Source organism: Pleurodeles waltl, chromosome 9 (genome assembly GCF_031143425.1).
Source record: "Pleurodeles waltl isolate 20211129_DDA chromosome 9, aPleWal1.hap1.20221129, whole genome shotgun sequence".
Lineage (NCBI taxonomy): Eukaryota > Metazoa > Chordata > Amphibia > Caudata > Salamandridae > Pleurodeles > Pleurodeles waltl.
The window spans coordinates 461,728,697-461,750,632 of NC_090448.1; the positions used below are offsets into that span (position 1 = coordinate 461,728,697).

The 21,936-nt window shown below is 45.1% G+C and overlaps 1 protein-coding gene across 3 annotated transcripts in view; it reads right to left on the reverse strand.

Moving 5' to 3' along the window:
* The window catches only part of MARK3 (microtubule affinity regulating kinase 3), a 383,109-nt gene that overhangs the window by 237,372 nt on the left and 123,801 nt on the right, over positions 1–21,936 (reverse strand). For all 3 annotated transcript variants that reach the window (XM_069207286.1, XM_069207285.1, XM_069207287.1), the window contains 2 exons: positions 13,972–14,208; positions 13,739–13,858 (listed from right to left, as the gene is read on the reverse strand). In XM_069207286.1, the coding sequence (XP_069063387.1) occupies positions 13,739–13,858; positions 13,972–14,208 (357 nt within the window). The remainder of the gene's footprint in view (positions 1–13,738; positions 13,859–13,971; positions 14,209–21,936) is intronic.

The window sequence follows — 21,936 nt, forward strand, 5'->3', positions numbered from 1 at the left end:
CTGACGCAGTTTGTTGACCAAAAATGGAATGAGCGGGAGAGGGGGAAAAGCGTAAGCAAAAATCCCTGACCAGTTGATCCATAGAGCATTCCCCTTGGATATAGGGTGTGGGTACCTGGACGTGAAGTTTAGGCATTTTGCGTTGTGTTTGGTGGCGAACAGATCTATGTCTGGTGTCCCTCACTGACAAAAGTATTTGTGAAGTACTTGGGGGTGAATTTCCCACTCATGAGTTTGTTAGTGATCTCGACTGAGGTCATCTGCTAACTGATTGTGAATCCCTGGAATGTATTGAGCTACCAGGTGTATGTTGTTGTGAATTGCCCAATGCCACATTTTTTGTCCTAGAAGGCAAAGTTGTGATGAGTGGGTTCCTCCCTGTTTGTTTAGGTAGTACATTGTTGTCATATTGTCTGTTCTGACAAGAATGGGTTTGTGAGCAAGAAGAGGTTGAAAGGCTCTTAATGCTAGGGAGACTGCTAGTAGTTCTAAGTGATTTATGTGAAACTGTTTCTTTTTGTTGTCCCATTGTCCCTGAATATTGTGCTAGTTGAGGTGTGCTCCCCATCCAAAAATTGATGCATTTGTAGTGAGAATGGCGTAAGGCACAGGGTCTTGAAATGGCCGCCCTTTGTTTAAATTTGTGGGATTCCACCACTGAAGCTAAATGTGTGTTTGGCGGTCTATTAACACTAGATCTTGGAGATGACCATGTGCCTGCGACCATTGTTTTGCGAGGCACTGTTGTAAGGGGCGCATGTGTAATCGTGCGTTTGGGACAATGGCGATGCATGATGCCATCATACCTAGCAGTTTCATGACAAAACGGACAGTGTAGTGTTAGTTTATCTGAATTTTTTGCAATATGATGTGGAACGATTGCACTCTTTGTGGGCTTGGACTTGCAAGTACCTTTTGAGTGTTTAGTGTATCCCCTAGGCACTGCTGAATTTGTGATGGTTGCAGCTGTGATTTTTGGTAATTAATTGAGAACCCTAGTGTGTGTAGGGTGTCTATTACATAACGTGTGTGATGTTGACACTGTTTTTGAGTGTTGGCTTTTATTAGCCAATCGTCGAGATATGGGAATACATGCATATGTTGTCTCCTTATGTATGCTGCAACTACGGCAAGGCATTTTGTAAAGACTCTGGGGGCTGTTATCCCGAAGGGTAATACTTTGAATTGGTAATGCTTTCCTTGTATAACAAACCTGAGGTATTTTCTGTGAGCTGAATGGATGGGTATGTGAAAATACGCATCTTTTAGATCCAGTGTTGTCAAATTCTCCCTGTTGTAGTAGTGGGACTACATCTTTTAGTGTTACCATGTGAAAGTGTTCTGATAGGATGTAGAGGTTGAGAGTCCTGAGATCTGATATTGGTCTTAATGTTTTGTCCTTCTTGGGAATAAGGAAGTACAGGGAGTAAACCCCTGTTCCTTTTTGATGATGTGGCACCAGTTCTATGGCTTGTTTGAGTAATAGTGCCTGTACTTCTGTTTGCAACATTGCAAGATGTTGTGATGAAAGTTTGTGCGCTTTTGGGGGAAAGTCTGGAGGAAATTGTGTGAACTCTATGCAGTAGCCATGTTGGATAATGGATAGTACCCATGTGTCTGTTGTAATGTTTAACCAATGGTTGTGGAACCTTTTCAGTCTTCCTCCCACAGGGGAAGTGTGTTGAGGGAAGGTGATGATAAAGTCACTGTTTGTTATTAGTGGCTTGTTTTGAGGATTGGTATTTTCCTCTAGATTTGGGGAATTGTCCTCTGTAGGATCCACAAAATCTCCCTCTTTGGTATTGTGTCTGGTAAGAGAGCTTGGATTGTGAGGTAGATGGCTCAAAGGGCTGTGGCCTGAAGCCTCCCCTATATAGAGGCTTCCGAAATGAGCCTCTGTATTGGGATGAATAAAGTGCTCCCATCGCTTTGGCAGTGTCGGCGTCTTTTTTCATCTTATCTATGGCTGTGTCCACCAGTGTGCTGAATAATTGTTGCGGATTAAAAAGCATGTTGAGGACGGCTTGATGGATTTCAGGTTTAAAACCTGATGATCTGAGCCATGCAAGTCGCCTAATGGTGACAGCCATATTTATAGTCCTTGCGGCGTTATCAGCGGAGTCTAGCCCCGATCTAATTTGATTGTTCGTAATTGCCTGTCCCTCCTCTACTACCTGCTGGGCTCTCTTCTGTTGGTCCTTGGGGAGATGCTGAATAATGTCCTTCATCTCATCCCAATGAGCCCTATCGTATCTAGCTAGAAGGGCCTGCGAATTAGCTATGCAACACTGATTGGCTGCCTGTGACGCCACCCTTTTCCCTGCAGCATCAACATTTTTGCTTTCTTTATCTTGAGGGAGTGCATCTCCAGAGGACTGAGTTAGCCCTTTCCCTCGCTGTGCTGACCACTACTGAATCGGGGGGCAGCTGTTGTGTGATATAAATTGGGTCTGAGGGTGGTGGCTTGTACTTCCTCTACCCTTGGGGTTATAGCCCTTCCTTTAACCAGTTCTTGGAATATCTGCTGCGCATGTTTGAGCATACCGGGGAGCATGGGTAGGCTTTGATATGTGGCATGAGTTGAGGACAATGTATTGAACAAGAAGTCGTCCTCTAGAGGTTCTGTGTGCATGGTCACGTTGTGAAAAGCTGCTTCCCTAGCTAGAACCTATGTATACGAGGTGCTATCCTCAGGTAGCGATGGCTTAGATGGGTAGCACTCTGGTCTATTGTCTGAGACTGGGTCGTCAGAGATCCCATGGATCTGTGTCCTGATGTGACTGCATAGTGTGTGATGGAAACTGTGCAGTGGGTGTAGCAGGCGGGGAGACAGACCGTTGAGGAGAGTGAGGAGGAGACTGGTGAGGAGAAAACTGGGGAGGCAGAGATTTCTCTCTTGGCACTTTAGCTGTTGGCTGATCAGTGTCCAAGCGTCCGTGGAAGGCCAGTTTTCTTTTTATTTTGAGAGGAGGTGCTGTGAGGATCTTGCCAGTGTCCTTGTGGATCTGTATCCTGGCCTGTTTGTCATCAAAATCCTCAATTTGTTGTAATTCTTCCTCAAATCTATGGCTTTCTTTTAACTGTTTCGAAAAACCATGCTCCTCTGTATAGGAATGTTTTTTCGGCTCCGAAGCCGTTTTTTTCGGCACCGAAGGGCCTGGAGTAGTTGCTGGCCTCAGTTCCAAAAGTGACTTCCGGGGTCTCGACTCGATAGGTCGGTGTCGTATGCTTTCGGAGCCTGTGCCTCGGCTCGAGTCCGAAGGCTTCGTTATGGGCGTGGCCTTTTTCAGTGCCGAAGATGTTACTTGGTCACCGGTCGCTTTATTTACGGATGGAGCCATGGCCTTTCGGCAGTGGCGTCCCCGAGGCCTTGTGTTTGGGCTTGGTTTGGGTCGGGGAAAGCGTACTCACATGCTGGCCCGCTGTTAGTGGTCTGTCGACGTCAGACTCTTGTTCGGAATCGGATCCACCAATGGAGACGGTGGTGAGAATCATCTTCTCCTCTTCTGCGTCGAGGCGTTCGGTGCTTCTGGACACCATCTCTAACCTTCACGCTCTTCAGTCTCTTAAAGTCCTTTTCGAACGGAAGGATTTACAGGCTTCGGAAGTATCCTCTCGATGATCCGGAGATAAACACAAGTTACAAACCAGATGTTGATTTGTGTAGGGATACTTAGCGTGTCACCGAAGGCAGAATCTAAACGGGGTCTGGTCCATGAGGCTTCGACTATACTTTTGGTCGGGCCGACCAGGCCCACGTTGGGCACGGGTGCCCCAAAGGGCAATCAAACATGTGTATCCGCCGGCACTGAGGTGTCGATGCTGGATGAGCGCGATCGAAAACAATACTGATGATTTTAGATGGTTTTTAAGATTTTCCGACTCGAACAACCGGAGTGAAGAGGAACACATCCGAACCCGATGAAAACAATCTAAGATGGAGTCAATGCCCATGCGCAATGGAGCCTAAAAGGAGGAGTCACTCGGTCCAGTGACTCGAAAAGACTTCTTCGAAGAAAAACAACTTGTAACACTCCAAGCCCAACACTAGATGGCGATATATGCATTGCACGTGTATCTGCAGCTACTGGTCTTGCCCCACAGGAGCGCCTGGAGTACCTTTTCAAATCAAACCCATTTTATCGGAGAGGCAATATTTGGACTTGTCCCACAGAGGTCTTCGCCAACAGCAGCAAGGTGACGTATTTTATGTACCTTGTGCATAGTCTAAAGAGCAACATTTATGATATGGTAAACAGTGTTCAATTTCAACGGAGGCAGGGAATTTGTTTCTGGTAGATACATGCACCAAAACCCATTCACTGATTGAATCTTGTATCTCAAGATTTCCATAAGTGGACTCTTAATTGCTCTAAAACACGAAGCATATTTAGATCAAATCACAAAAAGAACGCTTTCTGTTTACTGCCTTATTTAGCGTAATTCTGTTCAGTAGTTTTTTAGGTTAAGCGTTCAAGCGCTCTGACGTGTTGCAATCTATCTGTGAGCTTTTAACCAGGTTCACCGCACGCCCATCACTATCACTCATTGTAAGGAAATGCCTCCTTGGCATGGTTACCCCCTGACTTTTTGCCTTTGCTGATGCTATGTTTTGATTTGAAAGTGTGCTGAGGCCTGCTAACCAGGCCCCAGCACCAGTATTCTTTCCCTAACCTGTACGTTTGTTTTACACAATTGGCACACACCCTGGCATCCAGGTAAGTCCCTTGTAACTGGTACCCCTGGTAACAAGGGCCCTGATGCCAGGGAAGGTCTCTAAGGGCTGCAGCATATCTTATGCCACCCTGGGGACCCCTCACTCAGCACAGACACACTGCTTTCCAGCTTGTGTGTGCTGGAGGACAAAACGAGTAAGTCGACATGGGACTCCCCTCAGGGTGCCATGCCAACCTCACACTGCCTATGCAGTATAGATAAGTCACCCCTCTAGCAGGCCTTACAGCCCTAAGGCAGGGTGCACTATACCATAGGTGAGGGCACCAGTGCATGAGCACTGTGCCCTTACAGTGTCTAAGCAAAACCTTAGACATTGTAAGTGCATGGTAGCCATAAGAGTATATGGTCTGGGAGTCTGTCAAACACGAACTCAACAGCACCATAATGGCTACACTGAAAACTGGGAAGTTTGGTATCAAACTTCTCAGCACAATAAATGCACACTGATGCCAGTGTACATTTTATTGTGAAATACACCCCAGAGGGCACCTTAGAGGTGCCCCCTGAAACCTTAACCAACTACCTGTGTAGGCTGACTTGTTTTAGCAGCCTGCCACACTCGAGACATGTTGCTGGCCACATGGGGAGACTGCCTTTGTCACTCTGTGGCTAGTAACAAAGCCTGCACTGGGTGGAGATGCTATCACCTCCCCCTTGCAGGAGCTGTAACACCTGGCGGTGAGCCTCAAAGGCTCCCCCCCTTTGTTCCAGCGCCACAGGGCATTCCAGCTAGTGGAGTTGCCCGCCCCCTCCGGCCACGGCCCCACTTTTGGCGGCAAGGCCGGAGGAGACAATGAGAAAAACAAGGAGGAGTCACTGGCCAGTCAGGACAGCCCCTAAGGCAACCTGAGCTGAAGTGACTCTGACTTTTAGGAATCCTCCATCTTGCAGATGGAGGATCCCCCCAATAGGGATAGGAATGTGACCCCCTCCCATTGGGAGGAGGCACAAAGAGGGTGTACCCACCCTCAGGGCTAGTAGCCATTGGCTACTAACCCCCCAGACCTAAACATGCCCTTAAATTTAGTATTTAAGGGCTTCCCTGAACCTAAGAATTTAGATTCCTGCAACTTACGAAGAAGAGGACTGCTGAGCTGAAAAACCCCTGCAGAGAAGAAGAAGACATCAACTGCTTTGGCCCCAGCCCTACCGGCCTGTCTCCCTCCTTCAGAAGAAAACTGCTCCAGCGACGCTTTCCCTGGGACCAGCGACCTCTGAATCCTCAGAGGACTGCCCTGCTTCCAAAAGACCAAGAAACTCCCGAGAACAGCGGCCCTGTTCAACAAAGACTGCAACTTTGTTTCCAGAGGAGCAGATTTAAAGACCCCTGCAATCCCCGCAAGAAGAGTGAGACTTGCAACACTGCACCCGGCGACCCGGACTCGACTGGTGGAGAACCAACACCTCAGGGAGGACCCTCCGGCGACTCCGAGACTGTGAGTAACAAAGTTGTCCCCCCTGAGCCCCCACAGCGACGCCTGCAGAGGGAATCCCGAGGCTCCCCCTGACCGCGACTGCCTGACTCTAAAATCCAGACGGCTGGAAAAGACCCTGCACCCGCAGCCCCCAGCACCTGAAGGATCGGAGCTCCAGTGCAGGAGTGACCCCCAGGAGGCCCTCTCCCTTGCCCAGGTGGTGGCTACCCCGAGGAGCCCCCCCCCCTTGCCTGCATCGCTGAAGAGACCCCTTGGTCTCTCATTGAAACCTATTGAAAACCAGACGCGTGTTTGCACACTGCACCCGGCCGCCCCAGTGCCGCTGAGGGTGTACTTTTTGTGCTGACTTGTGTCCCCCCCCGGTGCCCTACAAAACCCCCCTGGTCTGCCCTCCGAAGACGCGGGTACTTACCTGCTGGCAGACTGGAACCGGGGCACCCCCTTCTCCATTGAAGCCTATGTGTTTTGGGCACCACTTTGAACTCTGCACCTGACCGGCCCTGAGCTGCTGGTTTGGTGACTTTGGGGTTGCTCTGAACCCCCAACGGTGGGCTACCTTGGACCCCAATTTGAACCCCATAGGTGGTTTACTTACCTGCAAGAACTAACATTACTTTACCTCCCCTAGGAACTGTGAAAATTACACTGTGTCCACTTTTAAAACAGCTAAATGTGTTTTATGTAAAAAGTATATATGCTATTGTGATTATTCAAAGTTCCTAAAGTACTTACCTGCAATACCTTTCAAATGAGATATTACATGTAGAATTTGAACCTGTGGTTCTTAAAATAAACTAAGAAAATATATTTTTCTATAACAAAAACCTATTGGCCTGGAATTGTCTCAGTGTGTGTTCCTCATTTATTGCCTGTGTGTATGTACAACAAATGTTTAACACTACTCCTTTGATAAGCCTACTGCTCGACCACATTACCACAAAATAGAGCATTAGTATTCTCTTTTTGCTACTATCTTACCTCTAAGGGGAACCCTTGGACTCTGTGCATACTATTCCTTACTTTGAAATAGTGCATACAGAGCCAACTTCCTACACTCATTCATGGACTTGCCTTTAAAAAAAAAACTTTATCATCATTGGTAAATGCTTTGTGTGTTCCTCCTTAGGGAGGTTTTGTTACCTCCCTGGCCATCGAACCGGTTACATGGATAAGTGCACGATTGCCAATATGTTTGGCAGCAGGCAAACATTTTTATCTTTTGTGTCTCTCCTTCGTGCTCCTGGTGGCCGTGGCGCTTTGAATTATCTTGCTTATGTCAACTGTTTTACTTTTCATTTTCAATGTATGTGGTCCAGTTAGGAATTTACAACGCTAATAGCTCTAACTCGAGCAAACGTGAGACCCTTTGTATTGCAAATGCTTGTTCTGTATTATTTCCTAACATAGATCTGCTTTCAATGTAAACATTGCTCGGCTAATTCAGTGGCTAACAAAGGGATGTCACAGACGTCTGTAACAAAGCGCATAATGAAGTTTGTCCAACTCGATCATGTTGACAGGCAAGAATATCCACACAGGTGTTTAGTAAATGTATGTGTGGGGTTGACCATGTAGATGCTTTACAAATGTCAGCTATGGTAATATTCACAGTGTCACAGTTGCTTCTTTCTTCCTAGTAATATGTGGCTATGGGGAGCATGGAGAATCCTTTTAGCTTCAAGGTAGCACGTTCGGATACACTGAACTATCCATCTATTTAGGACAGCTTTTGATAGTAGGTGTACTTTGCAAATGCAACATATAGTTGCAGAGTTTTGCAGAAAGATTTAGTTCAGACAATGTAGTACATTAGAGCCATTTTGACATCCAACATGTGAAGGGCCCTTTATGCTACAGAGACTGGATGAGGGACAAAATTGGTAGCTTAATTGTTTGGTAAAAGTGTAAGGGAGAGATCACGTTAAAAAACAAGCATTTGTAATGCAAAAGGTGTCGCATTTGCTTGAGTTAGAGCTATTATCGTTGTAAACTCCTAACCTGACTTTTCTTGCCACAAACTGAAAAACAAAAAACAGAAGTTTGCTCGCAGTCCAACGTAGCGGCAGAGGTGCAATTATCCATGTACCAGGGTCGAAGTCATGCAAAGAGCTTGGCTTCTGCCCAGTGAGATCGCGCTGCAAAGGAAATAAAAAGAAAAGGCATTCCAGAAGCCTTTCCGACAACACAGAGCCTCGTATGTTTTCAGTAATTTACCGGTGCTCTTGAGGAGGGCTAAGCACCGAAAAAGGCAAGACATAAGCATGCCTTTCACAAATGTAATAAAGAGAATTTTAAAAGGCAAGCCCACGAACCAATGAAAGTGACTGACATGACATTGGCGTGGTTAAAAGCCCACAGAGAGACTACAACAGGGACAGAGCGCTTGCACACTCGACCACAAAAATGGGGTCAGTCCAGAGTACAACTCTACCAGCATGAACTTGAATGAAAGCTTCCAGCAAAGCAAAGGCCTGTAGATCACTTATATGTCTTAATGAGTGTAGAAAGCTGACCTGGTGTGTGGTGGGTACCTATGGTACTTAAACCTTATACCAGGTCCAGGTATCCCCTCTTAGTGAAGTGTAGGCAGTGTCTAGAAGCCATGCTCTCTAGGGGTAGCTTTGGATGAGCATCCAAGGCTTCTCTAGGAGACATGCAAAGCTCATGCAACACCACTGCAGTCAAACAGCACTTAAACATATGAAAGAAAATACTCAGTTGTACAAAAATAAAGATACTTTATTTTTGGAACAAATCACCACAAAATACTAGACAGGTAACCCACCTTTAGGAGGTAAGTAATACACTAAATATAAACACTAGTAACCAGAAACAGGCATTGAAAAGGTTAGAAAACAGTGCAAATAGCAATAACCAATAGTGACCCTAGGGGGAGCACAAACCATTTACTAAAAACATGGAATGCGAACAAGGTACCCTCACCTAGGTAAGTAAAATGTGTTGAGGGAGCTAGGAGTATTAGAAAACCACAAAGATAAGTAACATAGTACCCACCAGCGACCAGGAACGCAGGAGTAAAACACTGGATTTTCCCCAAACCACCCAAAAGGAGGAAAAGAGCAAAAAGAAGACACTCAGACATGCCTGCAAAAAAACCAACAGTGGATTCCTGAAGAAATAAGACCTGTGGAGAGACGGGACCAAGTCCAAGAGTCACAGTGGGGTCCAGGAGGAGTAGAGGCTACTACCCACAGAGTTGTGAATGCAGGAATTGGTCGACGGTGATGCCGACAGGTCTGCACTGCAGCCCTGGAGCTGGAGAAGAGTTCGTGATGGATGCAGATGAAGCCCCATGCTGGAAATAAGATTGCAGATCTGTGTCGGTACAGGAATTCCACCTACAAACTTGGCAAAGGCAAACTTGTTGTTAGTGGAAAAGAGGTGCTGTCAGGGAACAGCAAGGCCCAGGAGGTCTCAACCCAGGACGGGGAGTCACATGGGACTCTCAGCTTTGCAGAGAGTCCACAGGAGCAGAGGCAGCACCCCACAGAAGTCCCATAGGATGGGGGCACAGGAGTCACAGAAGAAGCCCATGCAGCACTACAAAAGAGAAGCCCACGCTGCAGGAGAACCAAGCAGAAGTCTGTACTTTGCAGGATAGAGTGCTGGAGGCTGGAGCTACCAGTCGCCTGAAGATCCCTTGGAAGAGAGATGCAAACAAGCCTTGGCAGCTGCAAGAGATGCGGTGCACAGGGGTAATGTCCTGCAAAGGAAGGCAAAGGCTTACCTTCACCAAAGGTGGACAGCTGGCAGAGAGGACCAAGATGACTACTCCAGGCCACCACCCGTGATACAAGATCCACGCAGCCGGTCGTCGCTTTTTGTAGGTGCCAGCAGTTGCAGAGGGGTGACTCTTTCTCTCCAAGGGAGATTCCGTAGTCGTCTTTTTGTGCAGGCTGAAGAATTGCAGTCTTCTGAGGATGCACAGCTGGAGAAATGTTGCAAAGCTGGCAGGAGACGTGGAAACAAAGTTGCAGAAGAGCCTCCTTCGTTGTAGCAGCGCTTGTCGGTTCCTGGAGGGTCAGGTCGCAGTTCCAGTGGCCAGAGGTCGTAGCAGAAGTTGCAGAGGAGTCCTACTGGAATCTTGCAAGCTGAATCGGAGGACCCACCCAAGAGGGAGGCCCTAAATAGCCCTGAAAGGGGGATTGGTCACCTAACCAGGTAAGCACTTATCAGGAGGGGGCTCTGATGTCACCGGCCTGGCCAGGTCACTCAGATACTTCCAAAGTTCCCTGACAACCTTGGAAACAAGGTGGCTGAAACCAGGGACCCTCTGGAGGAGCTTTGAGCACCACCCCTAGGGTGGTGATGGACAGGGAGTGGTCACTCCCCTTTCCATTGTCCAATTTCGAGCCAGAGCAGGGACTGGGGGTTCCTGAACCGGTGCAGACTGGTTTTTGCAGGAAGGGCACCAAATGTGCACTTCAAAGCATACCAGTGGCTTCTGGAGGCTACCCCTCCCAAACCATGTAACACCGATTTCCAAAGGGAGAGGGTGTTGCCTCCCTCTCCCAAAGGAAATCCTTTCTTCTCCCTTCCTGTCATTTACATCTTACTGCCATATGCTCTATGATCCCATGGTGTTTTGCGTATGACAGGATGAACTACACAAGATATCTTCCTGTATACTATGCCAAAATTGCATTACTTGAAGTGAAACATCTAGAGATGCACCACAACTTCATCAACGGATACTTTTCATGTCCAAATGTCAGATGGTAATCTGTTAGGATGAATTCCGGTCGATCAAGCAATAGAGATGACAGTCAACACAAGACACACAGACTCTGAGTGGTACAACAAGGTTCAACCTTAAGGCAGGTGCTGTGAAAAGATATATGCAAGCTGAACACAGAAGCACCTTTTTGGGTCAGATAAGGGAAATGGTTTGTCACAAAAGACCATGTCTTACTCATGCAAGCCCTACATAAGACACAAATTGAAAAAGACTAAGGTACTGTTACAAGAGCCATTAGTGCAGTTCAAGTTGGAAAAACCCATTTGTTGGGCCACATGATCTCATTAATCTTTCCAAGGCAAAAACAGGTATCTCAAGACATAGTATCTGACATAATGAAGGCGCAGGAAATAGGTGAAGAGTGCTGTACAAACTTCAAACTTGAGAATAATCCACCTATTAAGATGTTTCATGACACAAAGAAAATGAACAAGCTAAAAACTTTCACTAACATGTCCAAGAAGAAGGCAGTGAACAGCAATGACAGGACAATCATCATGAAAGCAGACAAAGCACTATTTGGTCAAATCATTGTGACAGCACAGAATCGGAAGCTTCAAATGGCGGATGTACTCGTTCAGCCCTTAGGACCTTCAACATGGGCTTTAGCAGCTCCAGAAGGTCTGCTGCGAAAGACAAACAAAGCTGTTTTAGCAACATACTTGCAGAAAAACGTTAACCCGGCTGAGGAAATATCTGGAAATTCAGCCATGCTGATTGATGGTATGGTTTTTGTCCAGCGAGTAAAAGGAGAGGAGTCAAACTTTAGTGAGGTGGCTATGTTTGTCTTCTCCATTGCTTTGCAGGAAGGAAATAGGAGTCAAAGAATCGATGTTTTTGATTTGTACAATGAGACTTCTATTAAGAACAGCGAAAGGACAATCAGAGGCACCAGTTACAGAGCACCCCACCTTCCCAGACTGTCACAAAGTGGAGGAAATTCCTAAGACACATAAGGAATAAAACAACTCTCATTGCATTTCTTGTTACCAAATTAAGGAAACCAGAGTATTTTGTAAAACTTGAAAAGAAAAAAAAAAAAAAAAAAGTTTGCCAACTGTGAAGATAAATGCTACAAAACCACATCTGAAGGGAGCCAGAAAGTGCCCAATTTCAACAGTACACACGAAGAAGCAGATGGCCATTTGTTGCTGCATGCTCTGCTAATGAGGGTTATGAGGCAGTTATGATAAGCTCATATGACGCCGATATGTTTATTATGTGTTTGAGATTCCGTGACAGAATAATGGCTAAATTGTTTCTAAAATCTGGTACTAAAATATACATGCAAGTCCTTGGCATTGGGAAAATAATTTCAACTCTTTGTGAAAATGTTTGTTGAGCTATGATAGGTCTCCATACGTTTACCGGATGCGACACAGTAAGCGCATTTGCGGGAAAAGTATGTGCATTCAAAATCCTGTCTGCAAACAGACATACACAGGAAACATTTTCACAGCTCTGAGACAAATGGGATCTCTCTGAAGAACTATTCGATAAATTGGAGCAATTCTCGTGCTTACTGTAAGCACCCACCCTGTGCGTTCATATGTGATAATAATGAACAACAAGGCTACTACGTGAAGTAAGTTGTTTGACTACGTTCACACAATTTGATTAAGTAGGGAAGCTGGGGGCGGATCACAGATTTTACAATTACACACTGTCAAATTCAGACATTAGATGCATACTTGTTTCAGACATCAAAGGATAATGCTTTGTCCTTAGAGTCTAGGTGACGGGCAGAACGCACATTTAATCTTGGGCAGTTCTACAAAACGCAGATCTTGCTCAACCACATAAGAGTATTTCACAACAACCACAGACTACCTTATACGTTTTTTATTCTTTCCCCCTACACAAAGAGATGTGCCAGAATTCTCAGGATGCTGTGCAGATGCTGGGATTCAAACCTGGTCACCTGTGTTGCATGGCTGGCAGCTGGGGCCATTAGGCCACATCACTTACTGTAAGAACGTGGCTCATTTTGGGCTCGAACTTCCAATAGGCCCTAAAGCTTTTCCAGAGCCTGTCATCTGACTTAAGCTTTCAGTGTCTGGCCAGCCCCTAGCTAAGAAACATCTTAACTTAATTCTAGGTTGAATCTAACCAACAGTTAAAATTTAGAAATTGCCAAAACAAAAGCATTCATTTTATATTGCCTTTTTCAAACATGTCTAATCTATAAATTGTATAAAGTACCTTTCTCTTGCTCTGATCGCCATTTAAATCTATCGCTTGGTATGGGATGCAGTAACAACAAGCCACAGAAGGTAGCAGCGCTACTTTTACTTGATGGAGACAAACTCATGCCAAAAAGTGCAATGTTTACTGAGAGATGTTATTCTCATTAACATGCAAATTTACAGCTTTCAAAGAAGTTCCACTTCTATATCAATTCCCCCGCAGGGCAGTCTGCAGGCAAAACCAAACGTTTCCCTCACTAATGCAGTTAGTTAATAAACCACTACATTGCAAGGTGTATTCTGCAAGTGGAAATTGAAAAATGATTTCTGGTGCAGCTGGTTTGGGCAATATAGACCATGGCTTTTGAGGACCAGTCTCTACCAAGCAAGTCTATACAATTTCTGATATTGGAACAGTACTCACTTCATTGGTAAAATAAGAGACAAAATGAAATATAGCATACCGATTTAACATACCATGACTCTCTAGGCCCTATGTCTTACAATAAATGCTTTCAAATGTATTTCCTTTACAACTACATTAGCAAAGTATGATTGCTTTAGACGTTCTCTTAAAGTAGAAATAGTATTTATAAATCTATATTTAACTTTTACATTACCTCTAGCGTGCCTCTCTTTGTTGGGTTTAGCACCAGGAACCGTTTGAGGAGGTTTTCACAGTCTGTGGACATGTAAAAAGGAATTCTGTACTTTCCTCTTAATACTCTTTCCCTTAGTTCCTTGGAAAGGGGAAGAACATGCATTTAAAAAGCATACCAATGCACATAATTAAAGTAAACAGTTGCTGTATAAAATATGAAGACTATACATTTTCCAATAGCCAATCATATACCTTTAGGTTCTGTCCATCAAAGGGTAGTGACCCGCTCACTAGAGTGTAAAGGATGACACCTAAGCTCCAAACATCTACTTCGGGACCATCATATTTTTTGCCTTGGAAGAGTTCTGGAGCAGCATAGGGTGGGCTGCCACAAAATGTATCCAGTTTACTGCCAACAGTAAACTCATTGCTAAAACCAAAGTCTGCAATTTTTATGTTCATGTCGGAATCCAACAGGAGATTTTCTGCCTACAAAAAAAATATCATCATGGTAAGGCCATGGTCTACAATGAAAGTCAAACTGCAGAAAATAAAATTACAAAACTGTTTTTGTTCAATGAATTTATTAGTTTCACATTTTGCAACTAAAATGGCTTATAGTTTCAATTGTTCGATAGTTTATTTGCCCGTTACTTTGTGAAAGAACACAAACTGTACAATTTTCCATCAAAAAAGCATTTTGTATGTAACAAACCATAAGGGCACAGGTTGCATGTTTACCACATAGCAGCATCAACCAACCATGTAATATGAACAAGTAATATGCTTTTAAAAAGGGAGCGGAATGGACTGAGTCGCAAAATGATATTGCTCTCTTGTCCAGACTCGGACAAAAGAGCAATCACTAATATAGTCTACACAATTTCTTGAAGATCTGACATTTATTCCAAAATATACCTCCTGTCTCACACTAACACCTGCTTCTATTCTTGGGTCAAACATGAGCCTGATGGGGAAAAGAGAGAACTCGGTTTCTAAAGTTTCTTGTACTGTTCATGCCGCACTCTCACTTTTTACCACTACTTGAGCCTAAAGAGAGAAATGCCATGATCAAAGCTATACAAAAGTTCCAGAAATAATCTAACAGAATGATGTTAGACAAAGAATCTACTCACATATGTTCCAATGCTCAATTATCTTGGAGTTAAAAGTAGGATCCCTAGAACGTATGAAGAGACAGCACACCCATGCTCAATTATGAAGTACTGTGCAAGACAGAAATCAAGATCACACTTCTGCCCACTCTTCCATACACAAACCACATGCCCACGTGGCACCATGTAGCTTTCAATCGGGAAGGAAAATGTTACTTACCAAGTAGCCATCTGTTTGTGGCATGTAGTGCTGTAGATTAATAAACTCTGCATATCTCCTGCCATCTAGTGTTGGGTTCGGAGTGTTACAAGTTGTTTTTTCTTTGAAGAAACATTTCTGAGTCACAGGAAAGAGAGACTCCTTCTTGGTGATACTGTGCATAGGCATCAAGTCCTTTGTTAGATTGTTTACCCGCAGGCGGGTGAGAGAGAGAGAGTTGAGAGAAAGTATAGATAAAGATGTTCATGCAAATGTACATACATATGTAAATTATATACAAATCTAAGGTGACTGGAACATCCACAGGCATCAGTGGAGGGGGGGGGGGGCGTTGCATGTGAATCTACAGCACTACATGCCACAAACAGATGTCTACTGGGTGAGTAAAAGTTTCCGTTCAATGGTATGTGTGGCTGTAGATACACATGCTCTGCATAGACTGTAAAGCAATCCCTCCATAAAAGCGGTGGCTAGCCTTTGGCAGTTACAGTTGTTTGAAAAAGTGTTCTTAGTACAGCCTGCCCTACATTGGTTTGCGGACGTGCTTGAATATCTACACAGTAATGCTTGGTGAATGTATGTGGTGTGGACCAAGTAGCTGCTTTGCAAATGTCAGCGAAAGGAATGTTCCTTAAGAAAGCTATGGTGGCTCCTGTTTTGCCTAGTAGAATGAGCTCTAGACAGTTACCAGTAACTCCTTTTTGCTTTAGCTTAACAGGTTCGTATACATTTAACTATCCATCTGGACTGCAACTAAGAATGCCACTTTCCAAGAAAGGAACTGAATAGGGCATGAACTAAGTGGCTCAAAAGGAGGCCCTATGAACCTGGTGAGCACGATATTAAGATTCCAAGATAGTCCTGGGTGTATTCTGGGTGGAATTACTTTTAAGGCCTTCCACCAAGGCTTTAATGATAGGAATTCTGAACAAGGCAGTATGTTGTCTAGTCTGTAAATATGCAGCTATGGCAAACAGCAAACAATGACCTGGACAGTAGCCTTCAGGGGGTTAATGTGTTTGGCCTGACAGTAGCAAACAAAAAGTCTCCATTTTGCTTCATAACATGCTCTTATTGTTGGGCTAGGAGCTTCTTTAAGAATGTTCATACATTCTGAAGATAACTGCAGATAACCAAACACCATGACTTCAGGAGCCATATCGCAAGGTTTAGTGACCTGGGGCCTACATGTCTGATCTGAGTGAGAAGATGTGGCCTGTTATGGAGCTTCTCGTGGGGGACCAGTGAAAGGTCCAGAAGGGCGGTGAACCATGGTTGTCGTCCCCAGGTAGGAGCTATAAGGATCATGGTGAAAGACATTTGTCTCATCTGAACCAGGAATGGAATGAGTGGGAGAGATGGAAAAGCATAAGCAAATATCCCTGGCCAGTTCATACATAGAGCATTGCCCTTGGAGAGAGGGAGTGGGTACCTGGATGCGGAGATTGGGCATTCTGCGTTTTCTGCTGTGGCAAAAAGGTCTATTTGAGGAGTTCCTAACTTCTGGAAGTATTTGTTGAAAGGGTTGTGGGCGGAGTTCCCATTTGTACACTTGTTGATGCATCCTGCTGAGCAGGTCTGCAAAGTTGTTGTCCAATCCTGGGAGATACTCTGCCACTAGATGAATGTGGTGTTGAAGAGTTCATTTCCATATTGTCCGAGCAAGTTGCGACAACTGGGATGACAGTGTCTACCCCTGATTTTGTAGGTAATACATGGCTGTCATGTCCGTCCGGACTAAGACAACTTTGCATGACAAGTGAGGAAGGAAAGCTTTCAGGGCTGGAAATACTGTATGAAGGTCCAGATAACTGATGTGCATGGTTTGGTGATTGAGATCCCAGAGGTCCTGCACTGTGAGATCCTGAAGATGCGCAACCCCAACCAGTCAGGGATGCGTCCGTGGTCAGAATGAGCTGAGGCAAAGGGTCTCGAAAAGGCTGCCCTTTTAATAGGTCGTAGGTGTTCCACCATTGCAGAGAGTGGTGAGTATGGTGGTCTACCAACACTAGATCCTGAAGGTGACACTGTGACTGAGACAAATGACGAGGCAGACGCTGCTGTAGTGGACGCATATGGAGTCTGGCATGACGAACGATGGCAATACAGGATGTCATCAACCCTAAGAGACGCACAACAGCCCTGACGGTGTAGGTTCCTTCTTCCTGAAACTGGGGAATCATCTGAAAATTGTGAATGCGTGATGGGCTGGGGTATGCTAACCCTAACTCTGCATTGAGAATGAGTCCCAGATATGGTTGAATCTGAAGAGGTTGTAGGAGGATTTGAGAAAGTTGATTGCAAACCCTCACTTGTGGAGTAGGTTTACAGTGGCTTGGGTGTGTGATTGACACTGTTGTAGTGTGCTGGCTCTGATGAGCCAGCTGTCTAGGTAAGGAAATACATGTATTTTTTGCATTCTGAGGTGTGGCACGACTACAGCTATGCACTTTGTAAATACCCTGGAAGCGGTCGTGACTCCAGAAGGAAGGACTTTGAATTGTTTTCCTGCCATTACAAACTTTAGGTATTTCTGGTGTGCAGGGTGAATTGGTACGTGGAAGTAGGTGTCCTTCAAGTCTAGGGCTGTCATGAAATAACCCTGTTGAAGGAGTGGAATAGCATCTTGAATGGTAACCATTTGATAGTGTTCTGAGAAGATGTAAATGTTTAACGGTCAGAGGTTCAAAATAGGTCTGAGCCTTCCATCCTTTTTCGGAATGAAGAACTATAGGGCATATACTCCTCATCCCCTATACTGCAATGGGACAGGCTCCTTGAAGAGCAGGAATTGTACCTCTTCCTTTAGAAGGGTGAGATGTTATTGAGATAACCTGTGGGAGCAAGGGGAATGCTTGGAGGTGTGGAAGTGAGCTCCAGGACAATAACCATATTGGATAATGGAGAAGACCCATAGGTTCGATGTTATGCGCGTCCACTGTGTGCAGCAATCCTGAAGTTATCCCCCTCCGGTGTGGTGTTCAGGGAGATGTATGTAGTCCGTGTTTAGCAGTTGAGGAAAAGCCACAGGTGGTAGTGCTCTTGCTTCAGCCTCTATTATTTTTCCCTTGTAGACTCCTCTGACATAACCTCTATAGTGAGAGGTGAAGGGTTGCCTTGGTTTGGGAAGTAGATGGTTCAGAGGTTGTTGGTTTATAACCTCCTCTAAATGTGGGGTGACAAAAATTGCTTACATGTGCCTGAGACTGCAGAGTACCTATAGCCTACGTGGTGTCAGATTATTATTTTTATTTTATTTTTTTCAACTTCTCAAGTGTGGAGTCCACTTGAGGGCCAAAAATATGCTCCTTGTCAAAGGGCATGTTGAGCACCGCTTGTTGCACTTCTGGCCTGAAGCTGGAACATCTAACCTGTGCGTATCTCATTAGGATTATGCTGATGTTTATCCCACGTGCAGCGGTGTCCGCAACATCTAATGCACATCGTATTGAATTATTGGAGATTATCTGTCCTTTAGAGACAATCTGTTGACCACACTTACAGTGCTCATCTGGGAGATATTGGAGGAGTTCCTCCATCTTATCACAGTGAGCCCAGTTGTACCATAAGAGCAAGGTCTGTGAATTTGCAATGCGTCAATGGTTTGCTGCTTGTGCAGCCACTCCTGCCTGCTACATCAAGCCTTTTACTCTCCTTATCTGGTGGAGGACAGTCCCCTGAAGCCTGGCTGTTAGCACACTTCCTGGCAGTGGTAGCCACTATTGAATCTGGTGGGACCTGAGACCTGATATATAGAGGGTCTGAAGGAGCAGGCTTTTACTTTTTGTCCACCCTATTATTTATAATCCTAGCGGGGACTGGCTCTTTAAAAATATCACCTGCATGAAGAATCATGCCTGGGAGCATTGGAAGGAATTGAATATCTTTATGGGGAGTGGTCAGAGTGTCAAATAGAAACTCCTGTCCTACTGGTTCTTTAAGCAGTTGAACATTATGAAAGTCATCTGCCCTTGCTATGGCCTGTTGGTAACTGGTAGTGTCTTCTGGGGGGGAAGGGGGTGGGGGGAGGTGGTCGTGTGGGATACAAACCTGGATAGGTACTGATTATAGGATCAGGGTGTATGTATCCCATGGAGCTGGGAACGTACCATCAAATCTCCCCTTCAAATAATGGCGAACCCTGAGGGGTGAGATCTCCTGCAGTAGGGAAGAAGGAGAATCAGGAGGGGAAGAGGGTGGAGAAGGAGGAGGAAATAGAGGTGGTGATGAAGGTAGTTGAGGAGTAGGAGGAGGCGGAGAAAGAGGAGACAAAGGCCTAGGCAAAGAAGTGGTGGCCTTGTCTTTAGAGGTATTTTTTGGATGTGGTGATGTGTCCAAGGCCCCTTGAAATGATAACTTCCTCTTAAAGGTGACGGGGGAGGAGAGAAGGAATAATACGCCCTGTCCCTTTCTGAATGTGAAGACGGCGCGGTTTAGCATCCATAGCCTCCAAAACCGGTTTGATTGGAGATGGTGTAGTGGAGGATTGGCTGGTGTCCAAATGCTCCGAAGGAGGGGTCTCCTGTGTTTTCGGTACCAACGGTTTTGGTTGCTGAACCTTTTTTGGTGTCAAAACTGCAGAAGATGTATGTCAGCTCAGAGCTGTTGTGCTCAGTACCAAAGGCTTGGTGGAAGACGTTCTGACTGAGGTTGAAGAGGTCGATTTCTAAGACGGAGCATAGTCTTGGCTACTTTCAGTGCCGAGCTAGGGGGGTAAGGGTGGGGTGTGGGGGGGGAGGGGGTTGCTTGCCAAAGTGGATTTCCGAGAGACTAGAGCCTGCTGGCAGTGACGGTCCAGTGACCTCTGTAATATGTGTTTTTTTTAAAGTATTGGTATGGACAGGTGGGGTCACCTTACTCACTGGCTGTGTCAGTGTGATGTCTTAACTCTCGATGTCGGACTGAATGTTGGAGTCCGAGTCCTGAAGGCCACCTCCAGTTCTTGTTCCTTCTGTGCATGTTCTGCCACACAGATATCCAGATTGTCCTTTGGGATTTATGCACCATCTCCAACCTGCGCGCTCTTTGGTCCCAAAAGGTCTTCTTCTATCTGAACGACTGACAGGCGTCAGAGGTAGTCTCCTGGTGATCAGGTGAGAGGAAAGTTACACACCTGGTGATGGTCATTTGGGGGAACTTTGAGTGGCACAGAGGACAGAAACGGAACAGTGTCCGTTCCATCAGTCCGTCATTTTCTTCAATGCCGTATGGAGGTAGGCCCGAGGCTGGGCAAAGCCCGTCATGTAGGGCACGCGGTCGCTACTGGACCAGACGAATTGGTAAGTACAAGCGCAAGATGGAAAACGTGATTAAAATAAAATAAAAATACTGTTGAATAAAGGATATACAGAAAGTCTCGGACCCGAACAAGTTGAATGTGGAGCGAAGAACACAAGTCCGAACCAGACGGCAGAGAGTCTTATGCCACGAACAGATGTACACTGGGTAAGTGACATTTTCCGTTCGATGGCATGTGTAGCTGCAGATACACATGCTGTGCATAGACTAGTAAGCAGTAATCTCCCCAAAAGCGGTGGCTTAGCCTGTAGGAGTTGAAGTTGTTTGAAATAATGTCCTTAATACTGCTTGTCCTACTGTGGCTTGCTGTGTTGTTAACACATCCACGCAGTAATGCTTGGTAAATGTATGAGGCGTAGACCATGTGGCTGCCTTACAGATTTCAGTCATTGGTATGTTTCCTAGAAAGGCCATGGTGGCACCCTTCTTTCTAGTGGAGTGTGCCTTTGGTGTAATAGGCAGTTCTCTTTTTGCTTTTATATAACAGGTTTGAATACATTTAACTATCCATCTGGCAACGCCTTGTTTGGATATTGGATTCCCTGTATGAGGTTTTTGGAAAGCAACAAACAATTGTTTTGTTTTGCGAATTTGTTTGGTTCTATCAATGTAGTACATTAGTGCCCTTTTGATGTCTAATGTATGTAATGCTCTCTCAGCTACAGAATCTGGTTCTGGGAAGAACACTGGGAGTTCCACTGTTTGATTTAAGTGGAACGATGATATGACTTTAGGTAAGAATTTAGGATTTGTGCGTAGAACTACTTTATGTTTGTGTACCTCTATAAAGGGTTCTTGTATGGTAAAGGCTTGTATTTCACTTACTCTTCTGAGAGATGTGATAGCTATTAGAAAGGCTACTTTCCATGTTAAGTACTGTATCTCACATGAGTGCATGGGCTCAAATGGTGGACCCATGAGTCGTGTTAATACGATGTTGAGGTTCCACAAAGGAACTGGTGGTGTTCTTGGTGGGATAATCCTTTTCAGACCCTCCATAAAGGCTTTTATGACTGGGATTCTGAATAATGAAGTAGAATGCGTAATTTGCAGATAAGCCGAAATTGCTGTGAGATGTATTTTAATGGATGAAAAAGCTAACTAGGACTTTTCTAAGTGTAGTAGGTAGCTTACGATGTTTTTTGCAGATGCGTGTAATGGTTGGATTTGATTATGATGGCAGCAATAAACAAACCTTTTCCACTTATTTGCGTAGCAATGTCTTGTGGTTGGTTTCCTAGCCTGTTTTATGACCTCCATGCATTCTTGTGTAAGATCTAGATGTCCGAATTCTAAGATTTCAGGAGCCAAATCGCTAGATTTAGTGATGCTGGATTCAGGTGTCTGATCTGTTGTTTGTGTTGAGCTAACAGATCTGGTCTGTTTGGCAGTTTGATATGAGGCACTACTGACAGGTCTAGTAGTGTTGTGTACCAAGGTTGTCGTGCCCAAGTTGGTGCTATCAGTATTAGTTTGAGTTTGTTTTGACTCAATTTGTTTACTAGATACGGAAGGAGTGGGAGAGGGGGAAAAGCGTATGCAAATATCCCAGACCAACTCATCCATAACGCATTGCCTTGAGAG